Genomic DNA, 27,387 nt, shown 5'->3' with positions numbered 1-27,387 from the left:
GTGCTGTTTTAAAAGAGGTTTTGTTTTCATCTGTTGTGCTGGGGATCGAACCTTGGGACATCCTAACACTTTTTTTGAAACCTGAGAAGAATTGATGCCTAATTGGCCTCCTCTGTGAGCACAAAGGAGAAGGGCGGCACTCAGGGGTGGTGGCATATTGCACATTCTAGGGAAAACCAGGACAGCTGAGGTTAAGTTGTTTACCAGAGCATGTAGTAATGGGTATGGAAAACAGATGAGCCAGGTGTGTGTGTGTGTGTGTGTGTGTGTGTGTGTGTGTGTGTGTGTGTGTGTGTGTGTGTGTGTGTGTGTGTGTGTGTGTGTGTGTGTGTGTGTGTGTGTGTGTGTGTGTGTGTGTGTGTGTGTGTGTGTGTCTACTAATAGGCAAGAGCTTTCTGGTTCTCTGCTTGTTAAACTGACTCCATGTCTCTGTCATTCACCCTTATTCACCCTCAGGTCAGAGAGAACAAAGTAGCAGGTCTAGGTCCTGAACAAGTCTGGGTGGGCAGGCTGGCTACAGGTGATACCCCAAAGTGGGCTCGGGACACAGGCTCAGCTATAGCACTTTAAAAAAATTTTTTCTTTTGAGATAGGGTCTTGCTAAATTGCCCAGGTGGGACTCAAACTTGGGATCCTCTTGCCTCAGCAACCCAGAATGCTGAGATTGGGCCATGCACCACCATCCCCAGCTTTAAAGAGTTAAAAAACTATACAAGCGGGGCTTGGTGGTACCCCTGCCATCTCAGCAATGAGAGAGGCTAAAGAAAGAGGATAGCAAATTCCAGATCCGCCTGGGCAACACCCCCCTCCAAAGGGGGGTGGTATGCTGAGGATGTAGCTCAGTGGTAGAGCAACCCAGGGTTTGATCCCCAGTAATGCAAAATAAAGAACAAAAAGTTACTATACATTGCTCTAATTTACCCTATGCCTTCAGGACATAAGTCTTTAAATATCTTGGGATGTTAATAAATTCTTAAAGGAGCTTATTTTAATCTGCTTAATGTAACTATAAGGAATTTCAGTATTGATGAAATAATGAATGCATTGGGTCAACTTCCAACAAAATACATTATTATGGTAGAGTTGGAAAAATAAATATGAATATATGCCTAAGTATTGATTTATTAAATTCAAGAATTCTCTTCAGATTAAAGATATTTCATTGCAAATATAAAATAAAATGAACCACTTGTCTAGTCTCTAAAACAAAACAACAAAAACTTAGTGACTTAAGGGGGGCAGGGCCTTGCAAATGCTAGGTTAGCTCTCTACTACTGAGCCACACACCAACCCAACTTTTTTTTCTTTCAATTTCTGTGCATCAGGAATTTTGGCAGAGCCTAAGTATTTGTCAGCTTTCCTGTCGCTAGAACAAAATACTCTCGACCTGCAACTTAGAGGTTTATTTTGGCTCATGTTTTTCAGAGGACTTGGTCCATGGTCAGCTAGCTTGAGTGTAAATGGCATGGCAGAGCAGCATAGCAGAGGAATGCTGCTCATTTGTGGCAGCCAGAAAGTAGAGAGGGAAGGGGGAAGCCAGGGACAAGAATACACCCTTTCAGGTCAGGCCCTCAGTTACCCACCTCCTATGACTATATCCTACTTCCTAATAGCACATTCAGCTATGAATGCATTTATACAGCACCCCCATGATCCAATCACCTTCCAAACACATGAGACTTGGGGAACAGTTTAGATCTAATCTATAATAGATTAGCTGGTCATTTCCAGCTAGGATTTCTCAGGCATTTCTGGTCTGATGGTGGATAAGGCTGGAAGAGAGGGGCTGGGATCAGCTGAGAATAGTGGGCATCTCTCTACAGGTACTGTTAGGGCTTCTCTATGCAAGCTACTTTGTTTCCTCATGCTGTGTAGGCTCAGAACAGTTCAGCTGCATAGCTTGTAGTTTAGGGTTCCAATGCAAATCTTCCAGCAAAAGTAGATGAAACCTCATAGTCCCAGAGGTCATACAGGATCATTTTGGCTATCTTCTGCTGATTATGAGTGAATCACAGGCCCACCCACATTCAAGGGGAGGAGAGGAATTAGATTTTACTTAATGGGACAGTGGCAAAGTTACACTGTAGAACAGCTTGTGGGATGGGTTATTCAATCCCCAGCCTGGGATGGATTATTCTTGAAGTTGTGACCTAAAGAAAAAGAATTATGTCTTGTCCCTGTGTCCTTTGGTAGGGAAGGGGAGAGAGGAAGGGGAATGTCTTGACTCATCAGATTACAAAATCTAGGCAAACTATTTTATCAAGGACAAAGTAAACTGCTCCTCAGTTGGATACTTCTCCTCCTCATCCATGCATTCTAAGACCTTTTCTAGCTTTATGCTTGAGATGGCTCCACCTCCATCATGACCCTGAGCAAATGTTCATGGGCCTCACATTAGGTGGGTGGTTTAGGCAGGAAGAGGCTGCTCTGAGTAGGAGCAGAAAGGATTGATCCTTTCCTCACCATTACAAAGGTCATGGCCAGGCATGGTGGCATATGCCTATAATCCTAGGATTTAGGAGGCTGAGACAGAAAGATTGCCTAGAGTTAGAGGTCAGCCTGAGCTATATAGTTCAACTCCATCCTGAACTACACACCAAGACCCTGTCTGGGCTAGGGATTTAGCTCAGTGGTTTCGTCGCCTGCTGTGGAAGCACAAGGACCCGAGTTCAATCCCCGGTGCAAAAAAAAAAAAAAAAAAAAAGAGAAAAAAGAAATATATATAAAGGTCATGGCTAACACTTTGTAGCAAAAGACAAATTAACACGAAAAAAGCATAACAAAGTCATTTAATCATAGTTTATACAGTGATATGATAGCTTCAGAATGAAGATCCATAGACATGGGAAATGACTATTTTGTGCTCAGATGTGATGAGGATTGGACAAAAAGGCTATGATCTAATGGAATAAAAAGATTTAGCAAGGTCCCACTGTTTTTAACATTTCTTCATTCTGGATATGGGACAGGCTGCCTCTGGAATGAGGGTCTTTTGACCTACTATTGGATAAAGGTCAGAGAATGTCTTTATGGCCAGCTGCAGGTTGGAGTGATATTCCTAATTTTTATGGCTGGCTTTGGAGAAAAGTTCTAGTTTCTATGATTCATTTTGAGGAAGAGAAATTCTAGTGTCTGTGGCTTGCTTGGGGTAACAGGAGTGAGGAAAAAGGGCAGGAGGTTTTAAGGCTGCTTCTGAAGTGGTCATGGAGTGGCCTTTAATTCAAAGTACAGTACTCAGCATGCTAAAGTGCCATGGAGTATCATTTTCAGAAGCTCAGCATTAGTTAAACCAGGCAACCAACAAAAATCTACCATGAGCAGACAGGATTAAGTTTGCCAAATATAGAAAAAAAATCATATCCCTATATTAAAAATTCATGTATGTGAAATTTGGGTTTAACTAGGATTATCCTGTATTTTTTTTTTTTAAATTTGCTCTCTGGGCAAGTAATGTGTCTTTATCTTGGACAGCTTGTGTCTTTAGTGAGGAACCTAGAAATCTGGCTAAGTTGAGAGTGGTGTGATTATCAGAAGGATGGGTTGGAGTACTTGTGCTATATCCTCTAGCTCCTACTACATTATTAAGCTCCCTTGGGGATACTGTGGTTGGGGACTAGGACTTATAAAGTTCTAGTCATGGAACTGGCTTCTGTCTTGCAGAGGCAGGAAAGAAGTCAGAAAGCAGTTTGTGGAGGGTTGGAAAATAGCTAAAGTGGGCAATCTTTTTTGAGACAGGGTCTTGGTATGTAGTTCAGGCACTATGTATAAGGAACTATGTAGCCCAGGTTGGGCTGGAATTCACAGCTGTCCTCCTCCTCGGCTTCCTGAGTGCTGGGTTCACAGGCGTGGGCCACCACACTTGACATACCTACGACTGACTGACTGTACTCCCCAAGAACAAACAGGTTCAGTTACTTAGGCTTTGGATGTAGTCATTGCATCAATGTTTTTGTTTTGTTTTGTTTGAGACAGGGTCTCACTATGTAGTTCAGGCTGGGCTTGAACTCATTATGGAGCCCAGGATGGCCTTGAATTCAAAGTGATCCTCCTGCCTTAGCCTCCAAAGTGCTGAGATTAAGGGCCAGGGATTTAGCTCAGTGATTCCGCCACCTGCCTCCCAAGCTCAAGGTCCCAAGTTCATCCCCGGTACCAAAAAAAAACCACAGCAAAAACTCAAAGTGCTGAGATTACAGGTGTACACCATCACACCTGGTTGCATCAATGTTAATTACATCACCAGTTGTGAATAGCATTTATTTTAGAAATCTTGCAGATGAGGTCAAATTAGGAAGAGGCAGTTTATTCAGTGTACTTTGGTCTCTGGCCAAGGTCTGGCATCATTCCACCCTTCAAGTTCATAGTTTCATAGTTCAGAGGAGCAGGGCAGTTATGCAGGAGAAAGCAGAATGCATGGCAGAGGCTGAGGGAAGACAGGAACAGAACTTGGCGATCAGGGAGGAGGAGGCCAGGCAGAGCCTTGCCAGATGATCTCTTTCCCCAAACTCAGATGTAAATTCTTTATTATTCAGCCACTGAAACTTTCTTTCCTTCAATTTTCTTTCTTTTTTTTTTTTTTCCTTTTTGAGACAGGGTCTCAGTATGCAGTTCAGGTTGGCCTTGAACTATGAGGCCCAGGTTGGCCTCAAATTCTTGGGGATCTTCCTGCCTCAGCATCCCTGAGTCCTGGGATTAAAGCCATGTCACCACATCCAGGCCTTTTCATGTTTGATTATCAGAAACCAAAATCCATTAAAGCCACCTGCTTCCTTTTTCTCCAGGGGTCAAGCAGTCCTGAGAATGGATAGTTGTCCTTACCTGGTTATGAGGAGCAGCATGTTAGCACAACATTGGAGGTCCCAGGGGCCCCAAGGTGCTCAGAGTGGGACAGCATACATCACAGAGGCTGCCCCAAGGAGGGAGGATGCAAGGGCAGAGGCGTTTGTTGATCTTTCACTCTGCAAACTGGTCTAGAAACTTGAGGTAGGCTTGGCGCTTGGGTGCAGCCGCTGGAACAAAATGGCCATGAGTGGGTTAGGGTGATGGCTCCGGGGAATCAGCTAGCCAGTTACATACTCGTGAGAGGGATGACTCGATCAGTATCCCCAAAACCATGGAGCAAAGGCAGTGACAAGGGGCTCTGCATGACAGGTTCTTTGAGGCCAAGGCTCCAGGACAGAAACCAGAGATGAGGATGATAAATCGAGGTAAGGGGAAGCCCAATCTCCAGCCTGTGGCCCAAGGCACACAAGGATTGCTAGTGCAGCCCCCTGGCTGAAGCCCAGAAGTCCATCAAAAGGCTCCAACTTGTTGAGTGCCTGTGCCACTGTTTCCAGGGCTTGTTCCAGGCCCCTGCAGACCGTGGGCTCTTCTAAGGCGTTGAAAACGTCTGCCTCCTCCGAAAACCACCATCCTCGGGACTGCTCCTCCGAGAGGGCAGCCCCCCCCACCCCCCAGTCTGGCCCGGTGCCCTCGGGGGCCCACTGCATCAGGGACTGGGAGGCGACCACTAAGACACACGAGCTCCATGCGGCCCCGCAGCGCCTTCCTCAACGCTCCAGTCTTCTCGTGGAAGCCGTGGTCACTCTGCCGGAAGCCAGCCAGGCACAAGACCCGCAGGGGCTGCCTCGCCACCATGTTGCCAGGCAGTGTGCCTCGGAGACACCGCGGTTTATCCTGTATTCTATCTGCCAACCCTAAGTAATACATAGATTCAAAGATCTGCCGCCCCCAAAAGTTCTTGTCTTAACACAGCATCTGAACACAGCTTCCGGGCCTGTCTCTAGAAACGAACAAGGGGGATACTCCCTAGGCTGTTGCAGTGCATGCTGCCTGCACCAGGTGCTGACTTTCCTGGAGGGTAAAAGGACTACTGGCCTCTGCGGGAGCCCTTCTTTCAGTAGAATATGAGAGGACCTGCGAAATCTGGTGTCTGACTCCTAAAGAGGCTTCAGTCTCTGTCACAGGGCGTAGTCAGAAGACGACCGCCAGACTCCAACATGGCGCTCGCGGAGCCCTCCAGATGCCAAGATGGCGGCACGAGGCTGCGCCTGCGCTCTCGGGTCTCCTCCCCCAATTTTTCTCGGGCAGTGAGCGCGACTCTGACTAACTGGATCGCCGGCTGCTCTTCTGCGGGGGTGGAGGTCCGGACCGCCGCCCGCTCTTCGCCATGCAGCTGCTCTGCAGGTGGCAGCTGCTGCTGTGGGTGCTGGGGCTTTCCGCCCGCGGCCTAGAGGGTGAGTGCAGGCCGGCGCTGGGGCCGGACCGGGGCTGGGGTGGCAGGTGACGGTGTATGAAGCGACCACAAGAGGAGATATCAGCGGGCAAGGCGCTTTACCTGCGCGAAGGCCCGCGTTGTGCGCCTCTCCTCTGGCCAGCATCCTCCTGTGAGCTTCTCTCAGACCTCTCGCCCGCCAGTGGTCGGGAGTAGCGGGCCGGCCGGACAGCCGGGCGGACAGCGCCAGCTGTGGCCTCGCCCCGTTCAGGCCCTTCCAGCAGGCGCCTGGCAGTCCCGAGGGACTGTGTATTATGCGGCTATGAGGGACGCATGCGTAACCTCCTTTGATGAGCACTTTATTATTAACCATCATCATCATCATGAGGAATAGCTGATTTTTTTTTGTGGCCTTACTAAAACCCAGGAGCTGTGAATAGTACTTTACATTTTTATTTCGTTTAGCTCTTCCACCAACCTTGTGAGACAAGTTCCATTAGTTTGGTCAGAGGCTAAACAATCTGCTCAAGTCTGCACTTCTGGTAAATGGCAGAGCTTAAGTCTTTAACTTCAAGGACACGCTGGAGTTCACCCTGCTGGACTACTTTTTGTAGGCGACCAGTCTTGCCCAGGTGTCTGCATAAAGGACAAGCTGGAAAAACAACAGGAGACTCCCAGGGTCATGGTGGCAGACCCCTTGAAGTGGGGAATGCTGCCATGCTGGAGGCATGGCTGGAATGGGCAGCAGAGGCCTTACGCCACAGCTTCTTCATTCCATTTCTTACTGTCCTGTTAAGTCCGGATCCATTGGCTTTGCTTGTCATTCATATCTTAACAGAAATAGACAAGTCTTTCCTTTCCCTGGGATTTCCCAGGAAGGAGGTGGGGCAGCAGACTGTTGCTGAGCTGCTAGAAGGGTGAGTGATAGTGACACAATTACTATTAATGAAAGCACCCACTGTGCAACATTTTCAGTGCTTAGTGCTCTTTGAGCATCGTCTTATTCTTTAACTGCTCTGTGGTAGATATTATTATTCCTATTTAATAGATGAATAAACTTTAGTAAGTCCTCTGCCAAGGCTGTACAGCCAGAAGTTGAGGAGCCATGATGGAAACCTGTGTCTGCCTGACCTCATAGCCAGGCCTCTGTATTTTCACTACTTTTTAAAAATTAAAATTAAAATTTTTTTCCAGTGCCTGCCTTGCAAGCACAAGGTCCTGAGTTCGATTTCCAGTACCAAAAATACAAACAAAATTTAAATTTTTATTAGTACATGTTTGCAGTACATAATGATTACATTCATCCTGGGGAGTTGGTACATATACATAACACATCTTAATTCTTTTTTCATATCCTTCTTTCCCTTTCCACCCTCCCTGTGTCTCTTGGTCCCCTTCCCATTGGGAAAAAGATCCACCTCCCTGTTTTCTATTATCTATCTTTTATTTTGCTTTTTATTTATATTTTGAGTTTCTTATATAAAAGAAACCATGCAATATTTAAGCTTGTGTGTCTGATTTATTTCGCTTAACATTATGATCTTAAGGTGCATCCATTTTCCTACAAATGACTCAAGTTTATCATTTTTTTATGGCAAAGTAGTATGCCACTGTGCATAAATACTGTATTTTCTTTATCCATTCATCTGTTAATGGACATAGAGGCCACTTCCAAGATTTAGCTTTGGTGAATTGTGCTGCTGTATAACATAGTATATGTTTATACATGGGTATGTATGTATCACCATAATATGATGTCTTGAACTCTTGGGAAGATACATAGAAGGGGAATAGCTGGGTCAAATGGAATTTCTTTTCTTTCAGTACCGGGGATCAAACTCAGGACCTTTTGCTTGTAAAGCAGGCACACGGTGCCACTGATCTAAATCCCTGGCCCTGGAATTTCTAATTTTAGTTTTTTGAGGAATCTTTATACTGATTTCCATAGTGTGTGTCTAGTAGTTTATACTTCCACCAACAATGTAGAAGCCCCCCGCCCCCAGCCTTGGCAACATTCAGTATTTGATTTCTTGATGATAGCCATTCTTTCTGGGGTAAGACGGAATCTCAGTGTTGTTTTAATTTCCATTTCTCTAATAACCAACGATGTTGAACATATTTTATGTATTTATTAGCTACTTGTACTTCTGAGAAGTATCTGTTCACTTTGCTTGCCTAGTTTATGATTGGTTTTTTACATTTTGGGGTGGGTCTAATTTTTTAATTGCTTTATATACTCTATGCTATTAGTCCTCTGTCCAAGGAATAGCTGGCAAAATTTTTCCCATTCTGTAGGTTGTCTCTTCACTCTGTAGATTGCTCTCTTTGCTGTGCAGAAGCTTTTTTTTTTTTTGGTACCGGGGATCAAACTCAGGACCTTGCACTTGTGAGGCAGGCGGTGGAACCACTGAGCTAAATCCCTGGCCCTGTGCAGAAGAAGCTTTTTAATTTGATATAATCCCATTTGTTGATTCTTGATGTTTCACTTCTTGTGCAGTTTGGGTTCTTTTTAGAAAACATGCCTATGTCTCCAAGAATTTTACCTATTTTATCTTCCAGCAGATTGTTTCTCCCTTAATATTAACTCTACATATCTTTTCACATTTCATCTTCATAGTAGCCTTGTAATTGCATTTTGGTGAGAGATACGGGTCTAGATTCAACCTTCTGCTTAGGTATAGCCAGTTTTCCCAGCACCATTTCCTAAAAGAGGCGATCTTTCCTCCAGAGTATGTTTTTTTGTTTTTGTTTTGTTTTGAGCCTGTAGTTCGGGCTGGCCTTGAATTCTCTATGTAGTCCAAGCTGGCCTTGAACTCCCTGGCTCAGTCTCCTGAGTGCTTGGATTATAGGCGTGGGATACTATGCCTGGCCTCCAGCATATGGTTTTTGTCTCTTTGTCAAAGATCAGATAGCTGAACGTGCCTGGAATTGTTTCTACATCCTCTGTTGTGTTCCACTGATTTACAAAATTGTTTTTGTGCCAGTATATATTCTTACCACACTTAACTGACAGCCTCATAGAAGGGAAGACATGTGTGGAATAATAACTGGCTCTCCTGCCTTAGTCCTTTGGGTTGGAGTGAGGGAAGAGTAAGGTCAGGGTGTTGATTCTTTCAGCTCCCTCCCTCAGATGTTGTCATAGACTGGCTTGTCCCCTTCCCCTCCCCCCCCAGACAGCAGTGCTAGAAACCTGCTGTGTGCACTGTGCTTGCTGTTTCAAGGTTCTGTGACTGCTTCTGTCTCTAGACCTAGGAGGTCTGTGAGTGGTAACTGGGTCCCCTCTGTAGGGAACAGGGGAAGGGGACGTTACCAGAACCTCTGCAGTTAGTCCTGGTCTCCTGTGAGCCACGGCAGCACAGGGCGAATTACAGGAAAGGTAGAAAAATGAGACTGAGAAGGTGAGCTTTGGGTCTGATCAGTGCTGCTCTGGGAGGCAAAGACAAAAGCCCCCAGTTTACCACACCTTTTATTCAGTACCTCTTGTAACCAATGACTTGCAGAGAATTCATTACATCGGGAGAAACAAATGTAACAAATAACTTGCAGAGAGTTCAGTAGTTCACATTGGGATAAACAAGGTGTAACGGAAGGCTTGCGGAGAGTTCAGTACATCTCGGGTAAACAAGATGTTAACAGTCCAAGAACAACGAGGAACTAAGCAGATGTTTGTTCTCCCAGGATGTTTCTTGTCCTGGAGAATCACAGAATCACTGGATCACTGAAGTCTCAGTTGTGACCGGAGGCTAAACTGGAGTTATTCTGTAGCTGGGCTATAGGCAAGAGAACTAGGCTAACCAAATGAATTTTCCCCTAGAATTATGTAGCATTGCTCCCAACACCCCTCTGCTGTTCTTGGCCTTGGAGTTTCTTACTATTGCTCTTAGTTTCTCTATGCTCAGCCCATGCATTGGTGGTTCCTTATTAAGTGCTCAACTTGCCCAAGTGAAATATATTGTTTCCTAGCAGAACCCTGACTGACTCGGGGACTGACTTATTCATTGTAGTCAATGTGAGCCCACCTTGCAGTGAGTGTCACGTTCATCCTGATCCTGAGGATGAGTGATCATGTCATGGCCAGACCATGCTGGGGTGTAAGGATGGAGGAAACTTTACCAGCTGGTTCCTTCCCAGAATGACTGAAAATCCAAAGCCCTTTTTTTCCTCCCTTGCAGAGGTTACCACTGTCAGATTAGCAGCTGGAGGAGACAGTGCTGCCCAGGTGCCCAGGAATGGGAGTGAACTGGCTTCAAGACCCCTATACATCTTAATTAGTCAGTCAGCTACCAAATTCTTACTAAGTACCTATCACATTGCTAGGTACCAGGTGTGGGGTATGTGTGTGTGTTACGGTGATGAGCCAGACAAAGCAACAGGCCTACCCTACTGTCTGGTGGACAAGGCAGGCATTAAATGGCTATAAGTAAGTAAATTACAAGAATGGATACAAGGAGAGTCCCAGAGCATTACTGGGTGCTGTATGGAGACTGCCCACTCTGGTCTGAGGGTCAGGGAAGATGTCCTTACAGAGGTGAAGTTTAAATTGAACTCTGAGGAATTAATTGGATTAGACTAGAGAAGAGAGAGATTGGAGGGCTTTCCCACAAAGAAACAGCCCCCATGAAGGCTCTGAGGCAGATGAGGGAGAGTAAGTGATCAGGGACCAGAGAGTACAGAGGCCACATCACAAGGCCTGGCAATAATACTACAACTGCAGACTCATTCAAAGGGCAAAGGAAGCCATCAGACGGGTTTTAGCAGCAGAGAGACATAAGATTTACCTCTTAACTTTCAGTTCCACTTGGATTGCAATGATGAGCAGGATCTGGAGGGGGATAGAGGGCTCACCAGGGAAACCACTTAGAGAGCGGCAGTAATTGTACAGGTGCAAGATGGCTGTGGCCTGGGCTGGAGATGGGAGAAAGTGGATGGATTCTGAATGGAATTATCAGGGGAATTAATAGAACTTAGTTATGGTGACTTTTCATCTCTTTAAATTGTAAATACCCATTTTCACCATTAACCCGACCATCATCACTGCAGCCATTTATGGAGTGCTTACCATGTGCTGGGGACCATGCATATCTTTTCCCATTTCACTTCATAGCAGCCTTGTATTTGCATTTTGGTGCATCCCCCCCGCCCCCCCCCCCATTTATTAGATGAGCACAGAGAGTACTGTACTGCCTTTGAGAAATACGGATTGCTGACCCTCCAACGTCTGGTTTTGGACCTCCCCAGTTGGCTTCCCAGCCACAGTGGCCATTGTGAAAAAATCTGGAGCTGGTAGAAAACATCCCAAGAAGGCTGGAAGAGTGGGAAGGTGCCAACCTATATGAGTAGGCAGAGTGCTACATTCTTGTTTTCTAAACAACTTCCTTGCAGCCAGTGATGCAACGATTTTCACTTTATCCTTGGTTCACATAGTATGTCTTTTTAAATTTTAGTTTGGAATAATTATTCATTGTTTCTTTTCTTCCTAATACCTAAATGAAAACATTGGTATCTGAAGGCATAAGAATGTTTTTGCTCCTAATCTGTACTGTGTACATAAATATCTTCACCAGGGAGGAGAGACATAACACTGGTACTCCTGAATTTAAAATACTGTCTGTGTTAGTTACTTTTCTCTTGTTGCTGAGACAAAATACCCAACACCCAAAGTTAACGGGTTTATTTAGCTCATAATTTATAGGGGTTTCAGTCCATAATCAGCTGGCTCCAAGGCAGAGTGGCAAATAGTAGAGGAGCATTACAGAGGAGAAATAGTTCTTGGCACCCACACGGTAGCAAAAGCAACAAGGGAACCTTAACAGCATCTTTCTGCTCCTTTTGTCTTATCCAGACTACAGGGATTAGGGTGGTACCAAATCAATCAGTGTACTGGTTTAGTAATCACATGCCCTTAATCCCAGCATCACACTGTAGATCCAGCCACCTCTGAAAAAGCCACCTATGACCATATGAGGCTTTGGAGGGACATCTAGACCCAAACCATAACACCAGCTCTACGAGCTCTGTATACTGTGCTGAGACTCCATTTTGCTTTTCTGAGGGGAACATCTATCTGAGGGTGATCAAAGACAGCCAGATTCTAAATTGTGCCCTGATTTTTGAGTCATTCAGTGTTCTAGCTTTTTTGTGAGTCTCTCTCTTTGTGTGTAGCTCTGGAAATGAAATCTAGGGTCTCACACATGCTAGCAAGAGCTCTTTCACTGAACTACACCCCCAGCTCAAGCATTCTTCATTTATTTATGGGACCTAGAATGTTGACTAGATTAGCAAGGGTAGATCACAACAGAACCTGCATTGTTTGGCCTGGAACCTGACACCCTTCTTTCTTTCCTAGATTCTTAGCTTCTGGATTCTTTTCCTGTTTTGTTTTGTAAATGACACAGCCAACGTGTTTGTCTTTTGGGCTGATAATACAAGCAATATATGCTGATCAACCAAAGAGTATAGAAAGACTGCCAAAGTAATCCTTGCCTCACCAAATTGCCAAAGCTCCTTGCCCAGCCACCTAGCCCCTTCTCTCTAGTCAGAGGAGTACTTGACTCACCAGGTTCACTTTGCTGCCCAAGCCCTCAACTGCATCCCTGTCAGTTTTGTATGTCCTCAAATTGTTCCTAGGTCCTAAAACCAAAATAGAAACCTCCCTTAGCTTTTTGTCTGCCTATAGCAATTACCTTATTCAACTTGTCTCCTTTACAGCAAGACTTTTAGAAAGAATTGTGTATGTTTATATAGGTAGTTATATTTCTTGGTATTCTTTATTCCTTTATGTGGATCCATATTTCCATCTAAAATCATTTTTCTTCTGCTGACAAAAATCTTAAAGCATAACTCTTTCTGAAGGAGTTATGCTTTAAGATTTTTGTCAGTCTAGGGACGTAGTTCAGTGGTAGAGTGCCTTGGGCTGGGGATTTAGCTCAGTGGTTCTGCCGCCTGCCTAGCAAGCGCAAGGTCCTGAGTTCGATGCCTGATACCAAAAAAATAAAAAAACAAAAGTGGTAGAGTGCCTCACATGCACAGAGTCCTGGGTTCAGTCCCCAGCAGAAGAGGAGGAGGAGGAGGAGGAGGAGGAGGAGGGGGAAGGGGTGGAGGGGGAAGAGGAGGAGGGGGAAGGGGAGGAGGGGGAAGGGGAGGAGGGGGAAGGGGAGGAGGAAAAAAATTTTTTTTTTTTTTTTTTAGTACCAGGGATCAAACTCTCCTTGCACTTGCGCATCAGGCAACGAAACCACTGAGCTAAATCCCCGGCCCATAAGAAATTTTTTTTTTTTTGGTACTGGGAATCAAACTTGGGCCCTTGTGCTTGTGAGGCAGGCGCTGGAACCACTGAGCTAAATCCCTGGCCCTGGAAAAAAATTTTTGACCTATGGGTCTACTGGTGGTGAATTCTTTCCACTTTTTTTTTTTTTGTACCAGGGATCGAACTCGGGACCTTGAGCTTGTGAGGCAGGTGGGGGCCCTCTTTCCATTTTTATATGTCTTAAGTATTTATTTCAGTGTGTGTGTGTGTGTGTGTGTGTGTGTGTGTTACTGTGAATTAAATCCAGGACCATCACACTGAGCTATATTGCCAGCCCTTTTTTATTTTTTGAGACAGGGTCTCACTTAGTTACTAAGTTGCCAACAATGAACTCAAAAATGTGATCCTTTCTGCTTCACATCCCAGAGTAGTGGTATTACAGGTATGTACTAACACACCAAGCTTCATCTTTGTTTTTAGAAGATATATTTGCTGGATATAAAATTCTGGATTTATGGGGTTTTTTTCCTTTTATTATCTTAAAAAGATGCTGCTTTTGTTTGTATTGTTTCCAAGGAGAAATTTGATATCCTTATCTTTGTTTCTCTGTATATAATGAATGTATTTTTCTGGCTGCTTTTAAGATTTTGTTAATGGTTTGAGCAATTTACCATATGTCATGGTGTAATTTAGCTTCTTGGATCTATGGACTTAGAGTTTTCATCCACCTTAGGAAACTTTTGGCTATTATTTCCTTATAAATATTTTTCATTCACATACTGGTGACATGCTGTTGGCATGCAGACCTTGTCACACAGATGATGACTCTACCTACATGGCGAGCTTTCCTGAGGGCAGCTGGCCTCATTCATTGCCCCTGGTCAGTGCTTGGCGGAGTCTGGCACCTTATGTTGAGTTGATGAGGGTTGAAGGGTAGGGGTCACAGAGGTTGTGCCCAGGACTTTTGTGTTATGTAAGCCTTTGCCCAGGACCAAACTTGTGGCTCCAAAGTCAGCAAAAACTTCCTCTCCTTCCTCCTGCTGCTGTAGCTGCACTGCTGGACCAATTTCTTAGCACTCCCAGGGCAGCAGCCCCAGGGTGGTAGGCAGGAGGACAGAGTCCAGCTGTCAGAAGTCACTTCAGGAAGGAGCTACTTTATGGCTCTACCATTGTTTCGCAGGCACAGTGGCCCAGCCTCTTCCAAGGAATCATGGTGGGAGGAGTGAGGCTCATTTTGGGAGTATCAGCCAGAGCTGGTCTTCTTAGACCTGGGTCTGATGCTTACTAGCTGTACTTCTCTGTGTCTCTGCTTGGTCATCTATTAAGTGGACTTGGTAACCCTTGTCTCTATCTCACAGACCTGTTGTAATGTATACAAAGATGCTTTGCTTTAGTAGAATTTGCATTATTTTATTTTTCCAATTGGATGTTGGCACTGGAATGGTTTTAGTTATAATCTTCATGGGAAGGAGTGGGTTTTGAGCAAAGCAATGTGTTTGTCCATTTATTTATTTGGCACCCATTAATCTAGTATCCCTTTGTGACCTTCTTGACCTGGAGAATGGGTGGCTCTGACAATTTAATGGAAAGGATAACTTCTCCGTAAGAGACAGTTTTTCTTTTTGATAGTCCTGAGGATTGAACCCAAGGCCTTTGAGCTAAACTACATCTTCACTTCTTTTTTAAAAAACTTTTATTTTGAGACAGGGTCTGGCTAAGTCTCTTAAATTGCTCAGGCCAAGCTTCAACTTGCAATCCTCCTGCCTCAGCCTCCTAGAGCTCTGGGATTACAGATGTGGGCCACCATGCCCTGCTGGAAAATGTCATTTTTGAGAACTCTCTTTGAGGCTCATATATTTTCAAGTCATACATGACTGATTATGCTGGAATGTTTTAGTTGCAGAGGAAGGTGGTCACTTATGGTTGGAGGAGCAGCCTGCTCCGCCTGTCCAAGTGGGAACTGTGTACCTGAAGAAGGAGGCGTCCCTACAAGAGCTGAGCAGCCGCCAGGAGAGGGCGGCAGAAGAGGCTGATGCTGTGCTGGGGCGGGGCACCCCCAGGGACCCCATGGTGGTGCTCTCTGTGATTCCTGGAGAAGCTGAGGACAGACGGAGCTTAGAGCCGAGCAGCGGCTCATGTGCTGCTCGAGGAGAAGACGCGAGGTGCAGTGTCCGTGAGAGCCTCTTCTCTCCGGACAGTGCGGGGCCGACCTCCCCCGACAGAGAAGAGGAGTACTACCCCGAGCCGGAAGTGGCCGAGTCCGACCCAGCCCCTGCGGATGACTCCAACAACACGGAGAGTCTGAAATCCCCAAAGGTGAATTGTGAGGAGAGGAACGTGGCGGGATTGGAAAATTTCACTCTGAAAATTTTAAATGTGTCCCAGGTAAGAAAAAAATTATCCAGTACTTTTCTCCTTTTTAGCGTATTAATCTTACTATTTTATACTCTCAACTTTCAAATAGAATGTCATTATCTTTATCATATTCTAAGTGGGGATACCACTGAATAACTGCTTGAATGAAAATTGACTTTGCTTTTGGTGATGTTTGTAGGAAAAGAAAGAAATATAAATAGTGTCGGTTAAATTTTTTAGGTGGCCAGGAGGTAGTCGTTCTTGGGGTAATCTCACCAGTAAGCCTCATGATAAAAATCTCAGTAGATAGGACAGCTAGGAAAACAAAACAATGCTTTTTCCTCTTCCTCCTCTTCCTTTTCTTCTTCCTCTTCCTCCTTTTCCTTTTCTTTCTGTTCCTCTTCCTCTTCCTCCTCCTCATCTATCTTTACTAGGGATTGAACCCAGGGCCTTCACACTAAGCAACATCCCCAACCCTTTAAATTTTTGAGACAAGGTCTTGCTGAGTCACCAAATTGCCCAGGCTGGGCTTGAACTGGTGATCCTCCTATCTAAGCTTCCATGCTTGGCTTCTTTCTTGTTTTTTGGAAGGGAAGGGGTTTATTTGGCTTACAGTTTGTAGAGGTTTCAGTCCATAATCAGCTGGCTCCAAGGCAGGGATGGCAAACAGGCATTGCAGAGGAGAAACAATATGGCACACACCGGCTTCTTCTTTAAAAGGAAGTACTTATTGGGCCAGGGATTTAGCTCAGTGGTTCCGCTGCCTGCCTTGCAGGTGCAAGGACCTGAGTTTGAACCCTGGTACCAAAAAAAAAGGAAGTACTTATTACAAAGGCAACATAAAAATAATCTGAATTGGGCTGGGGATTTAGCTCAGTAGCACCTCATCTGCCTTGCAAGAGCGAGGTCCTGAGTTCCGTCCCCAGTACCAAAAAAAAAAATCTGAATTGTTTCAGGCATGGTGGCTTACACCTGTAATCCCAGTACTCTGGGAGGCTGAGTTAGTTAGGAGGATCAAAAGTTTGAGCCCTCCCCTGCCAATTTAGCAATTTAGTGAGACTCGGTCTCAGAATAAAAAATTAGAAGCCAGAGGTGGTGGTGCATGCCTGTAATCCCAGCACTTGGGAAGCTGAGGCAGGAGGATTGCTGTGAGTTGAAGGCCAGTTTGGGCTCACAGTGAATTCAAGCCCACCCTGGATTACAGAGCAAGACCCTGTCTCAAAAAAAAAGAATTAGAAAAGCGCCAGGAAGGTATTTTAATGTGAAGGTCCAGGGTTCAATCCCCAATTTTGAAAAAACCCCTCTGAATTATAGCTGATGGAGTGGCTCACACCTATAATCTCATCTACTCTGGAAGCTGAGGCATGAGGATTGCTTGAGCCTAAGATTTCAAGACCAATTTGGGCAACACAGCAAGACCCTGTCTCAAAAAAAAAAAAAATCAAATCTGAACTTCTAAAATTGTAATTTGGCATTATTTGGAGAATATGTTACATTAATGGAAATTTTCTCTTCCCGCTAAAGATGTGTGTCCAGTGTTTGTTCTGGGCTGAGGGTTGAAACCATGTTTCAAATCCAGCCATGCTTTTCCAGATAGTTGGATAAATGATTCCAGGGAAGTCTGAAATACTGAGAATTTCTGTAAAATGTTTAAAAAGCCAGAAGAACAGAATGAAGTCAGCCTTTTTATGAGAGAAGTAAATCCCAGGTCTGAAAACTATAATTGCTTACTGTTAGCACAGTTTGTGTAGTGCACGTAACTCCTCCAGAGGCAGGGGTCAGCCTGGCCTCACATCCCCTCCCAAGTGCCTGGTAGATGCTGTGTCACATACAGGACTGGGACAGTCTGAGTAATAGTTCAAATAATTGGTGGCAACCTTTGTTTCTTGTTTTTTGGAGACAGGGTCTCACTATGTAGTTCAGGGCTGGCCTTGAACTCACTGTAACAGACCAGGCTGGCCTTGAACTCTCTTGTGATCTCTTGAGATCTCTGGAACTCTCTCAAGTGATCCTCTCTTGCCTCAGCCTCCTGAGTGCTGGGATTACAGGCATGTGCCACCGTGCCTGGCTATATCTCTATCTATCTATCTGTCTATCTATCTATCTATCTATCTGTCTATCTATCTATCTATCTATCTATCTGTTGTTGTTTTTTCTTTGAGACAGGGTCTTGCTGTGTAGTTCAGGCTGGCCTGAAATTCACTGTCTGGCCCAGGTTGGCCTCGAACTTGAAGCAGTCTTCCTGCCCTAGCCTACCGACGGCTGGGATTATAGGTATATGCCATCGTAATGGCAGTCACATATACTGATCCAGCTGTTTGGTACAAACTTAGGTCTGCTTAGGTGCTAGCTTGGGTCTGAGATCCTAGTGCTCTAAATGCCATTTGAGATTGTTTGATGTGTTAATCAGCTTTTTATTACTGTAACAAAATACTTGAGATAATTTAAAAAAGGTAAAGGTTTATTTTGGGTCACAGTTTTGAAGGTTTTTAATCTACAATTGGTTGGCCCTGTTGCTTTTGGGTCTGTGGTAAGGCAGCACGTCATAGTGGGAAAGCATAGCACAGGAAGAGCCCACCTTATGGGGGCCAGGAAGCAATGAGAGACCCAAGAGACTGGGGTCTGACAATCCCCTTTAAGTGCATGCCCCAGTGACCAGAATCCCGCTACCCGGCCTCACCTCCTAAAGGCTCCACCACCTCCCATTAGTGCCATCAGCTAAACATCAAACCTGCAATACATGAATCTTTGGGACACATTTAAGATTTTTTTTTTCGTGGTATCGAACTCAGGACCTTGAGCTTGCGAGGCAGGCAGCAGCACCACTGAGCTAAATCCCTGGCCTTAAGATTTTGAGATGTGCAATTCAAAGGTACAGTGACCTATACCATGTGGGTACTTAGTATTTGATTTGATGAAATATGAAACATAATAAAATAGCTCTGTAGTATTAGGAAAGCCTACCCCATTGGTGGTGAACCTATGGCACTCATGCTGCAGCTGGCTGTTTATCACTGAAAACTAAAAGGTTCACCATCACTGGCCTAAGGTAAAGTTTATACCTTGTTATTTGCTAGTACTTTTCGGCTGATTTATGGATCTATATGGTTAAAATCTGAGAAGGTCTTGCTGGGCATGGTTGTATATGCCTGTAGTCCCAGCACTCAGGAGGCTGAGGCAAGAGCATTGTTGTGAGTTCAGGACCAGCCTATGCTACATAGTGAGTTCAAGACTAGCCTGAACTACATAGTGAGACCCTGGCTCAACCCCCCCCCCCCCCCCCCCCGCAAAAAAGCTGAGAACCTTAGTTCTTTATCTGCCTTACCTGAAGTTTGTTCCTCTTCCTGGTGCAGCAGGGTTTCCTTTTTTGTCGGGTATCCTTCCAGAAACTTGTGCATGTACCTTTACTACCAACTTCAACATTCATTTCTTTTACCACAGGACCTTATGGATTTTCTAAACCCAAATGGAAGTGACTGTACCCTGGTCCTGTTCTATACCCCCTGGTGCCGATTTTCTGCCAGTTTGGCCCCTCATTTTAATTCGCTGCCCCGGGCATTTCCAGCTCTTCATTTTTTGGCTCTGGATGCATCTCAGCACAGCAGGTATCTTGGTGGGGTATCTATGTCTCATCCTTTTGGCTGATGGCAGCAGTGATCACTTAACAAGTTAAGAGAAGCAGAGGAGGTGGGCAGGAGCTTTGAAGTGGGTTGGAAGGCAGGGAAAGGCAAAAGTGAATAGTGGTCATTGTCAAACTCCTGAGGGAGCTGGTGATGTCACTTTCTGGAAGTTCCTTAATTTTCTATATTCTCGCAAGTGCTATGAGCTTGCCTGTAAACTCTGTTCCCAGCTCTTCTAGAATGCTCCTTAGCAAGTCCTGAGAAGCTGTGTGTGACCCAATGTAGAATGCTGGGAAGATGGTCAAGTTGGTAGTAAATTGAAGTTGAATAAACTATTAATTTACACTCCACTGATTTTTTTTCTGTGTTAGAATATAATAGCCAATGCTCACCTGAAACTGTTATGAAGAAAGAAATTGCCCAACAAATTAGTAATTCCCATATAGATTTCAGGGAAATATCTAAGTGGCCCATAGGTCAATGTCCAGCTTTGACTGGGCCCTCCACTACCCCCATGCCTAGCTGACCTTTGATCTCAAGTCTGGTAGTCATGTTCCTCTCCATCCACAGGCTTTCAGCATGAGCTTTGTTTTGTGTTTACATCCATGGAGAGCCTGGTATGGTGCCTTACTTATGGAGAGACTAGGACACCTGTTCTTAGTACAGGGGTTGGGACATGTGTTTAATATGTTAATATTGAATATACAGCACGTTTACAAAGGAAAAATCTGATTATTTTACTGTGGGAAAAACTGAGGCTTAAGTAGGTTAAATAATCTGCCCAGAGGTTATGGCTGGTTCACTGGATGTACCGAGGTTAGAACTTAGACTGGTTTGTATTATATAAAGGTGAAAAAGTCCCCCACAAGTGAGATTATTTTCAAATCTTTCTGCCCTTATTGTGAACTTACTGGTGTATTTGTTAGATCATATATTCCCTTGTACCAATTTACCAAGCCTAATATTTATTATATGTTTATCTTTTTTGAGGGATAGGGATGGGCAATCTAAAGAATTTGAAATTTGTTCTGTTAAGTAAGTTGATACAGTGAGCTTTTGCCATGAATTCGAATTTTCTGGTCTGGTCTGTTTTGAAAGTTGAGAACTTAAGGGGCGTGGATAGATCCATCTGCTAATAGAAAGCAACTCAGATTGGTGGACAGGAGTGGCTCCAACCCTGATCTATGAGGAAACAGGTCAGAAACAAACTAATTCTGAAGTTTAAATATCAGAACAAACTAATTCTGAAGATTTAAATATCAGAAGTTTAAATATCAGAAACCTTAGTTCATATGAAACTGATTGCTTCTCATCTATTTCTATCCATTCTGATATGGTAATCATGCGAGAAAGCCTGCTGTTAATTCAGGTTTTCTAACTGTCTTCTTTCCTCTACAGCCTTTCTACCAGGTTTGGTACTGTAGCTGTTCCTAACATTTTGTTATTTCAAGGAGCCAAACCAATGGCTAGATTTAATCATACAGATCGAACACTGGAAACGCTGAAAATCTTCATTTTTAATCAGACAGGTAGGTAGAAATAATATGCTGAAGAAGATATTTTATTGGTAGGGGCATATACTTTTTGCAGGTTCTGATCTGCTCTAATCCTTACAGGTTGACTTTGAATTGTAAAACATCTAATAAACTGTAATGATTATGTTAAATATCGCCCAGTCAGTGGCAAGCTTAATGAGTAGGTAATTTTATTTTATTTTATTTGTTTTTTTGAGACAGGGTCTCACCATATCGTTTGTTTTGTTTTGTTTTAGTTTTTTTTTTTGAGACAAGGTCTCACTGTGTAGTCTAGGCTGGTCTTGAACTCGCAGTGACCCTTTTGCCTCAGACTCCCAAATGCTGTAATTAGATTACAGGCCTGTGCTACCATGACTGGCCAAGTAGGTAATTTCAATGATTGTAGATACCCTTTTGTTTTGTTTTGTTTTGTTTTGTTTTGTTTTGTGTAACCATGGATTGAACCTAGGGGCTCACACATACGGTATTAGGCAAGTACTATTAGGCAAGTACTCGCTGAACCACATCCCCAGCCCATAGATATCCTTTAAAAAATAAGACAAAAACAGGTTTATTGGCTGAGCTTGGTGACACAAACCTGTAATCCTAGCACTCTGGGAGGCTGAGGCAGGAAGACTGCAAGTTCCAGTTCAGCCTATGTAATTTAAGATATAGCAAGATCCTGTTGGAAAGTAAAAGGTAAAAAAAGGGTGAGGGATGTAGTTCAGTGCAAAGATCCTGGGTTCACTCCCTAATGGTACAAAGAGGAAAAAAACAAAATCAAAACAAGTTTATTAAAATATAATTGACATACCATACACTTCACCTGAAGATACCTTTTTAGCATACATTTTCATCTGAGTTTAGTATTTATATAAAAATTATGCATAAATCATTAGCGATGAACTTTCATAAAATGAACACCCTGGGTCACCAGTACTCAGAGCATGAGCAAACATGGCCAGTGTACCTTTGGCAAAGATAATCAGTCTTGACTCATAATACCATAGACTAGTGTTACCTGTTTTGAACTTTGCAGTAGTGGAAACATATAGTACACATTCTTCTGGGTTTGGCTTGTGCTTATGAGATGCACCTGCATTGTTGGGTATGATTATGTTTTGTTCATTTTTGTTGTGTAGTGTTCCATTTATTAATGTTTGCAGGTACTATTTTAATCCCTTAATGTTTGTCAAATATATGACTTCATTTTTTTTCTCTATTTGTAAAAAGTTTGAGCATTGTAAACTGAAGAAACTTCCTCCACTGGAAAACATCACTCATCAAAAACCTTACCACCTAGGGCTGGGGATTTAGCTCAGTGGTTTCACTGCCTGCTGCAAAAGCGCAAGGACCCAAGTTCGATCTCCGGCACCAAAAAACAAAACAAAACAAACAAAACCTTACTACCTCAACTTTGAACATCCCATTTCTTCCTGAAGTGTACTCACTGAAAATAAGTGAAAATTAGAATACACCTCCTATAGATATCGAGCTGCATATCATCACTTTTTTGAGGCATTTAAGAATTCCAAGTCTTGTCCTGGATCCCTAGGTGATATGGGGAAAGGCAGCTATTTTGGTTAGTGCTCTAGGAAAACCTAGAACACAAGTGAAATGTAGGAGCCCCAGAATCTTTAGTGATCCATGGTGGCTAGTCCTTTATTACTTATTTAGTTAGTTTTGAGTATTCTGAGACAGGGTCTCACTATGTATTTCAGGCTGGCCTTGAACTCTTGGGAGTTCTCCTGCCTCATCCTCCGAAGTGCTGGGATTACAGGCTTGCACCACTACGCCCACTCGAAGTGGGTGGCTAGTTTTACCAATTCTTTCAATAACCTATTTGCAAGCATTTTGAATTTAGTATTATTTAACCTGTGAAAACATTCTTCAGATTCCTGAGAGTAGCTTTGCTAGTTACTTGTTGAACTTTGGTGTGTCAAGAGAACAAAGGCAATTCTTACAAGGTATTGATAGGAAAGGTCTGATGAATCCACAGAAATTCTAGAGTTTTAGTTTTGTACAGCTGAATGGATTCCTGATTCTTTGATGTGGTAGGAAAAAAGGCAAGTTACAAATTACACTGACAAGCAGGTGAAGTCCAACCCAAATACACTAGTGGTGCTGTTTATTTTAGGACTGCATGTCATTTTGCATACTATGCATCATACTTCGGAAAAAATCTAGGGCAGATGTATTTTCTCTGATTTGAAACAACTGATTTCTCTTCCAGGTATAGAAGCCAAGAAAAATGTGGTAGTAACTCAAGCTGATCAAATAGGCCCTCTTCCCAGCACTCTGATAAAAAGTGTGGACTGGTTGCTTGTATTTTCGTTATTCTTTTTAATTAGTTTTATTATGTATGCTACCATTCGAACTGAGAGCATTCGGTGGCTAATTCCAGGACAAGAGCAGGAACATGCAGAATAGTGATGGAGTGAAAGAAGTTGGGAAGAGAAGCAATTTCAGTATCTCATTTCAGAAACTAGTGCTGCAATCTCATACATTTTCTCCAGTGAAGTACTGACCTACCACTTCAGTCAAATGAAGAGAATCATGCATTTGCTGAACTACTGAATAGGTTAAAAAAATTATAAATTGGTGTTTTAACTTGTATTGTAATAAGCAAATGCAAAAATATTAAAATTCACTATTTTTACTACTTGAACATAACCCAATACTTTAAGAGTAATCCAATTTGAAATATGAACCAACTAAAATTCTGGTAGAATTAGTGAACAGAATGACACTGTGGTTACTATATAGAAGGCAGAAACGGGACTTTCAATTTTAGTGTGTGAAGGTTGGTTTTGTTTGTTTGGAATTTCTCTTCCAGTCACTAAGCAGGAAAGTGTTCTGTTACGGGAAGAATAACAAGAAATGATAAATGTGATCCTAACTTTAACTGATAAGTTTTACCAACTAATGGAAAATAAAGTCAAATACTCTGGTGTTTGTGATCTCTGCTTTCACTAAAGAATTCAAAGTGGTTTCAATTGTTTGTAGGTAAGGTGGTTGTTAAGAAAAAGCAAATGTTATAACTAAAGCTCATATATATCAGTTCTATGCTAGAGCATAAACTTTAGTCACAGTTATCTAACCAGAATGTAATTCATTGAACCTGAAAATGCTTCTAGCACAGGGCTGGGTTTAGTGAGATGCAAAATGCAAACACTGTTTTTGCTTTCAAGTTGATTCTAGTTTAGTTTAGGACACATTTAGTAGGTACAACTTGTAATTTATACATACTATACATACTTTTTTTGTTTTTTGAGACAGGGTCTTGCTGTATATACTAGGCTGGCCTTGAACTCGCAGTAATTCTCCTGCTTCAGCACTCTGATGAGTGCTAGGATTACAGGTGTGTGCCACCATGCCTGGCTATATGTACTTTTCAAGAGAAAAGCTGTTCCTTAAATTCAGATATAAGACAGTTGATTACCTAGTAATTACTGGGTTTTTTTGTTTGTGGTACTAGGATTTAAACCAGGGCCTTCACACTGAGCTACATCCCTGGCCCTTTAAAAAAAATTAAAAATTTTTTTGAGATAGGATCTCACAGTTATTAAATTGCCCAGGCTGGGCTTGAACTTTCCACCCTTCTCCCTCAGCCTCCCAGAGGCATGTATCACTATACCCCGCTGATAAATTACTTTTATACTTAACTGTTTACAGTGTTTTAGATGGTTAAATATGAGGAGGTACAGAGATTGGTTGTAAGGGAAAGGAAGTGGTCTAAGCCAAGCCAAACCATCACAAGCTAAGCATGGTGTCCACTACAGAGGGTGCATCTAGTAAATCTTTCCTAAGGGGTTTAAATTCTATTAATTTGGAAACTACTGAGCGCAGAACATTCACAGTTCCTACTGGATGACACAACTTCCCTGGGCCCTATGACTACATCTGTCAGTCTCATACAGTGGTGTTAAGAAGGTAAATGATGAAAGTATTTACTGAAAATGATGAAGGGGCACCAATTTGTTAACTCATATCTACAAATTCATTTTTCAGTTCTCTAGATTTTTTTTTTTTTTGGTGATAGCTCTCCTTTTGTAGTTCAGGCTGTCCCAGAACTGGCAGCAATCCTCTTGCCTCTGCTTCCTGAGTGCTGAGACTACAGGCATGTGCCATCACACCCAGCTTCATTTCTTACTTTAAAGAGCAAATTTCAAGAGTATTTTTCATGATCATACATACCCAATGTAAATATTGGAAATATGACTTTTAATTCCACTGCTAGTCTGCCTTAGCACCAGTCAAAAGAAACCAGTGTCTTACATAAATGCCTTAAGACATCATATCTGACCAGGGACTCGAGAAAGGGTATTACCTCGGGTTTTGCTTTTTGGATAATTTAATCTTTTCTTTTTGTACTGAAAATCGAACTCAGGACGTTGGCACTTGGCAGGCAGGTGTGGCACAGCTGAGCTACACTCCTGGCCTGTTGGATAATTTAGTCTTATCAAGTGGGCAAAAAAGAAAGGTCAATCCTGATGTCCATGAGTTTTTGGTTACAGTGAGACAAAAGTTGGCTTTATTTTTTTAAAGTCCATATGAGATATACAGCTAACTGCTAACAACTGCTAAATTGATTTAAAATGAATTCTCGCCAGTTGTGGCAGTGCACACCTGTAACTCCAGCACTTGGGAGGCTGAGGCAGGAGGATCACAGTGACTTCGAGGTCAAACCAAAATAAACCAACCCCCCCATCTTAAGATATATCCTCTGCAAAACTGTTTATGTCATTAATTAGTAGCGATGAGATACCAGTCAATATACTAAAAAGCACTGCATTTTAAACTTAATTTTATGGCTTGTCCCCTAGATCTCAAAATGAAAAAAGGCAAAAAGAATATGACATCAGGGGCCGGAGATTTAGCTCAGTGGTTCCAGCGCCTGCTGCGCAAGGACCCGAGTTCGATCCCCGGTACCAAAAAAAAAAAATGACATCAGACATTAATAACTACACATATACGTTATACAAAAGAAAGAGTACCTCCCAATATTTAAGAAACAATTTGTCTTTATCTGTTCTCACCTGTGTCCCCAGTGACCCTTTTGTGGGTATGCTAATGATGCGGCGCCTTTTAGAGAGCACTCCCTGTAAACCAGGTTTTCCAGATTATTTTCTCAAGGCAAATACGGCTGAGATTGAGCAGAGCTTGGACTGGAACCCACGGCTACCCTGCAAGCCCGGGCTTTGAATCCCTGTACACTGCTGAATTAAGCACAGAGGAACTGGCCCCGAGCACCAGACTCATCTACCCACGCCGGCGGCCCAGGGCCCAGAGGGAGCGTGCGCCAGCCCGGCGCCGGCAGGAGCACCTGGGGGCCTGCGGGGTGTGGGTCGCGCCAGAGCAGGAGGCGGCGGGGCCGGCAGAGCGGAGGGCTGGGCCGCATCTGGGTGCTGCCCTCAGGTCCCTAGGCGCCGAGCTGGCCCTGCGGAGAGGCAGCCGGAGCGGCCGGCGGGCAGGCAGCGCGGCGGGCAGTCCGCGGCGGGCGGCATGGCGGCGGCTCTCGGGGCGCGCGGGGCGAGGCTGAGCTCCCTGGTGGCGCTGCGGGGCGGGCGCCGGGGCCTAGCGGCCAAGGTGAGTCCCGAGAGCTGGGTGAGGAGGGGGAGCGCGAGGCCCGGACGCCCGCCGAGGGGCGCGCTGGGCTTCGTGTCAGACTCGGGGTCGCAGTCGCCGCCGCGGCCTCGCACCGCACCTGCTTCACGCGAGGCGCGGAGCAAGCGCGTCCTCGGCGGCAGCACCACTTCTCTCCTGGCTTAACAGTCCCGCCATAGCCTGCGAATTTGCTAACCGGAAGCGAACGAGACTGAGTTTTGTTTTTTTAAAAATATGAAACTTAGTTGTAAAACGGACGCGTGAGGACACTCGGGTGCTAATGATCACAAGCGACTGTACCCTCCGTTTGTCTCTGCGGCGCCTCGCTGTTAGCGGGTTCCCCTCATGGTCAGTTAACCGATTTGTCTTGAGGCTGAGTTTTGTTTTGTATTGTTTTTGCTTAAGAGGCTGAGTTTTTGAAGAAATTATTATTATTCTTTTTTGGTTATTTGAGGCACGGCCTCGGTATGTGGTTCACCTCGCGGCGATCCTCCTGCCTCAATGGACGAATTAATAAATTACTGTTTTTGTTTTTGGTGACCCATTGATTTTTCTTTCCACTTCCAAAAGGGTGTTCAGTTAGTTTTCCTGCTTCAGAAATTAATATTTTGGAGTCCACTAACTTGAAGGAAAGTTTAACATGTAGCACCATCTAGTGGAAAAATGTTGCATTAGACTCAGCGTTACGTTTCATTAAATTGGTTATTAGAACCCATTTGAAGTTTAATAGAAGAAATTTAAAGTAGTCCAGTGGTGGAGGAAAAGAAGCACTGTGTTTTGTGGCCGCGAAAGAGAAAACAGTGCATACTGTCAGCTAGCGCGTCTCTAGGCATA

General features: G+C 43.9%; 2 protein-coding genes and 1 pseudogene across 7 annotated transcripts in view; 2 read left to right on the top strand and 1 right to left on the bottom strand.

The window, feature by feature from the left end:
- Window positions 1–244: 244 nt before the first annotated feature.
- Window positions 245–5,894, bottom strand: LOC110344483 (esterase OVCA2 pseudogene; annotated as a pseudogene).
- Window positions 5,895–6,022: 128 nt separating this feature from the next.
- Window positions 6,023–23,899, top strand: Txndc15 (thioredoxin domain containing 15). Of its 2 annotated transcripts, none has more exons than XM_004836221.4 (5): window positions 6,023–6,233; window positions 15,355–15,842; window positions 19,254–19,417; window positions 20,831–20,961; window positions 23,180–23,899. In XM_004836221.4, exons 1-5 carry the CDS (start codon window positions 6,167–6,169, stop codon window positions 23,374–23,376), a joined length of 1,047 nt encoding a protein of 348 aa, XP_004836278.1. In that variant the 5' UTR covers window positions 6,023–6,166; the 3' UTR covers window positions 23,377–23,899. The 2 variants fall into 2 exon arrangements, with proteins under 2 accessions (XP_004836278.1, XP_004836279.1); XM_004836222.4 differs by having other exon boundaries at window positions 22,180–23,899.
- Window positions 23,900–24,066: 167 nt separating this feature from the next.
- The window catches only part of Pcbd2 (pterin-4 alpha-carbinolamine dehydratase 2), a 62,173-nt gene continuing 58,852 nt past the window's right edge, over window positions 24,067–27,387 (top strand). For all 5 annotated transcript variants that reach the window (XR_015444748.1, XM_004836220.3, XM_021238619.2 and 2 more), the window contains exon 1: window positions 24,067–26,535. Coding sequence is in view for 4 of the 5 variants with exons in the window: in XM_004836220.3 (XP_004836277.1) it covers window positions 26,452–26,535 (84 nt within the window). In the remaining variant the exon portion in view is untranslated. The remainder of the gene's footprint in view (window positions 26,536–27,387) is intronic.

Source organism: Heterocephalus glaber, unplaced genomic scaffold, assembly GCF_053883595.1.
Source record: "Heterocephalus glaber isolate CG9 unplaced genomic scaffold, H.glaber_assembly_v1.0 deba00001606, whole genome shotgun sequence".
In the NCBI taxonomy this organism is placed as follows: domain Eukaryota; kingdom Metazoa; phylum Chordata; class Mammalia; order Rodentia; family Bathyergidae; genus Heterocephalus; species Heterocephalus glaber.
Note: the sequence above shows the minus strand (reverse complement) of the source record. Positions and strands in the feature narration are given on the sequence as shown.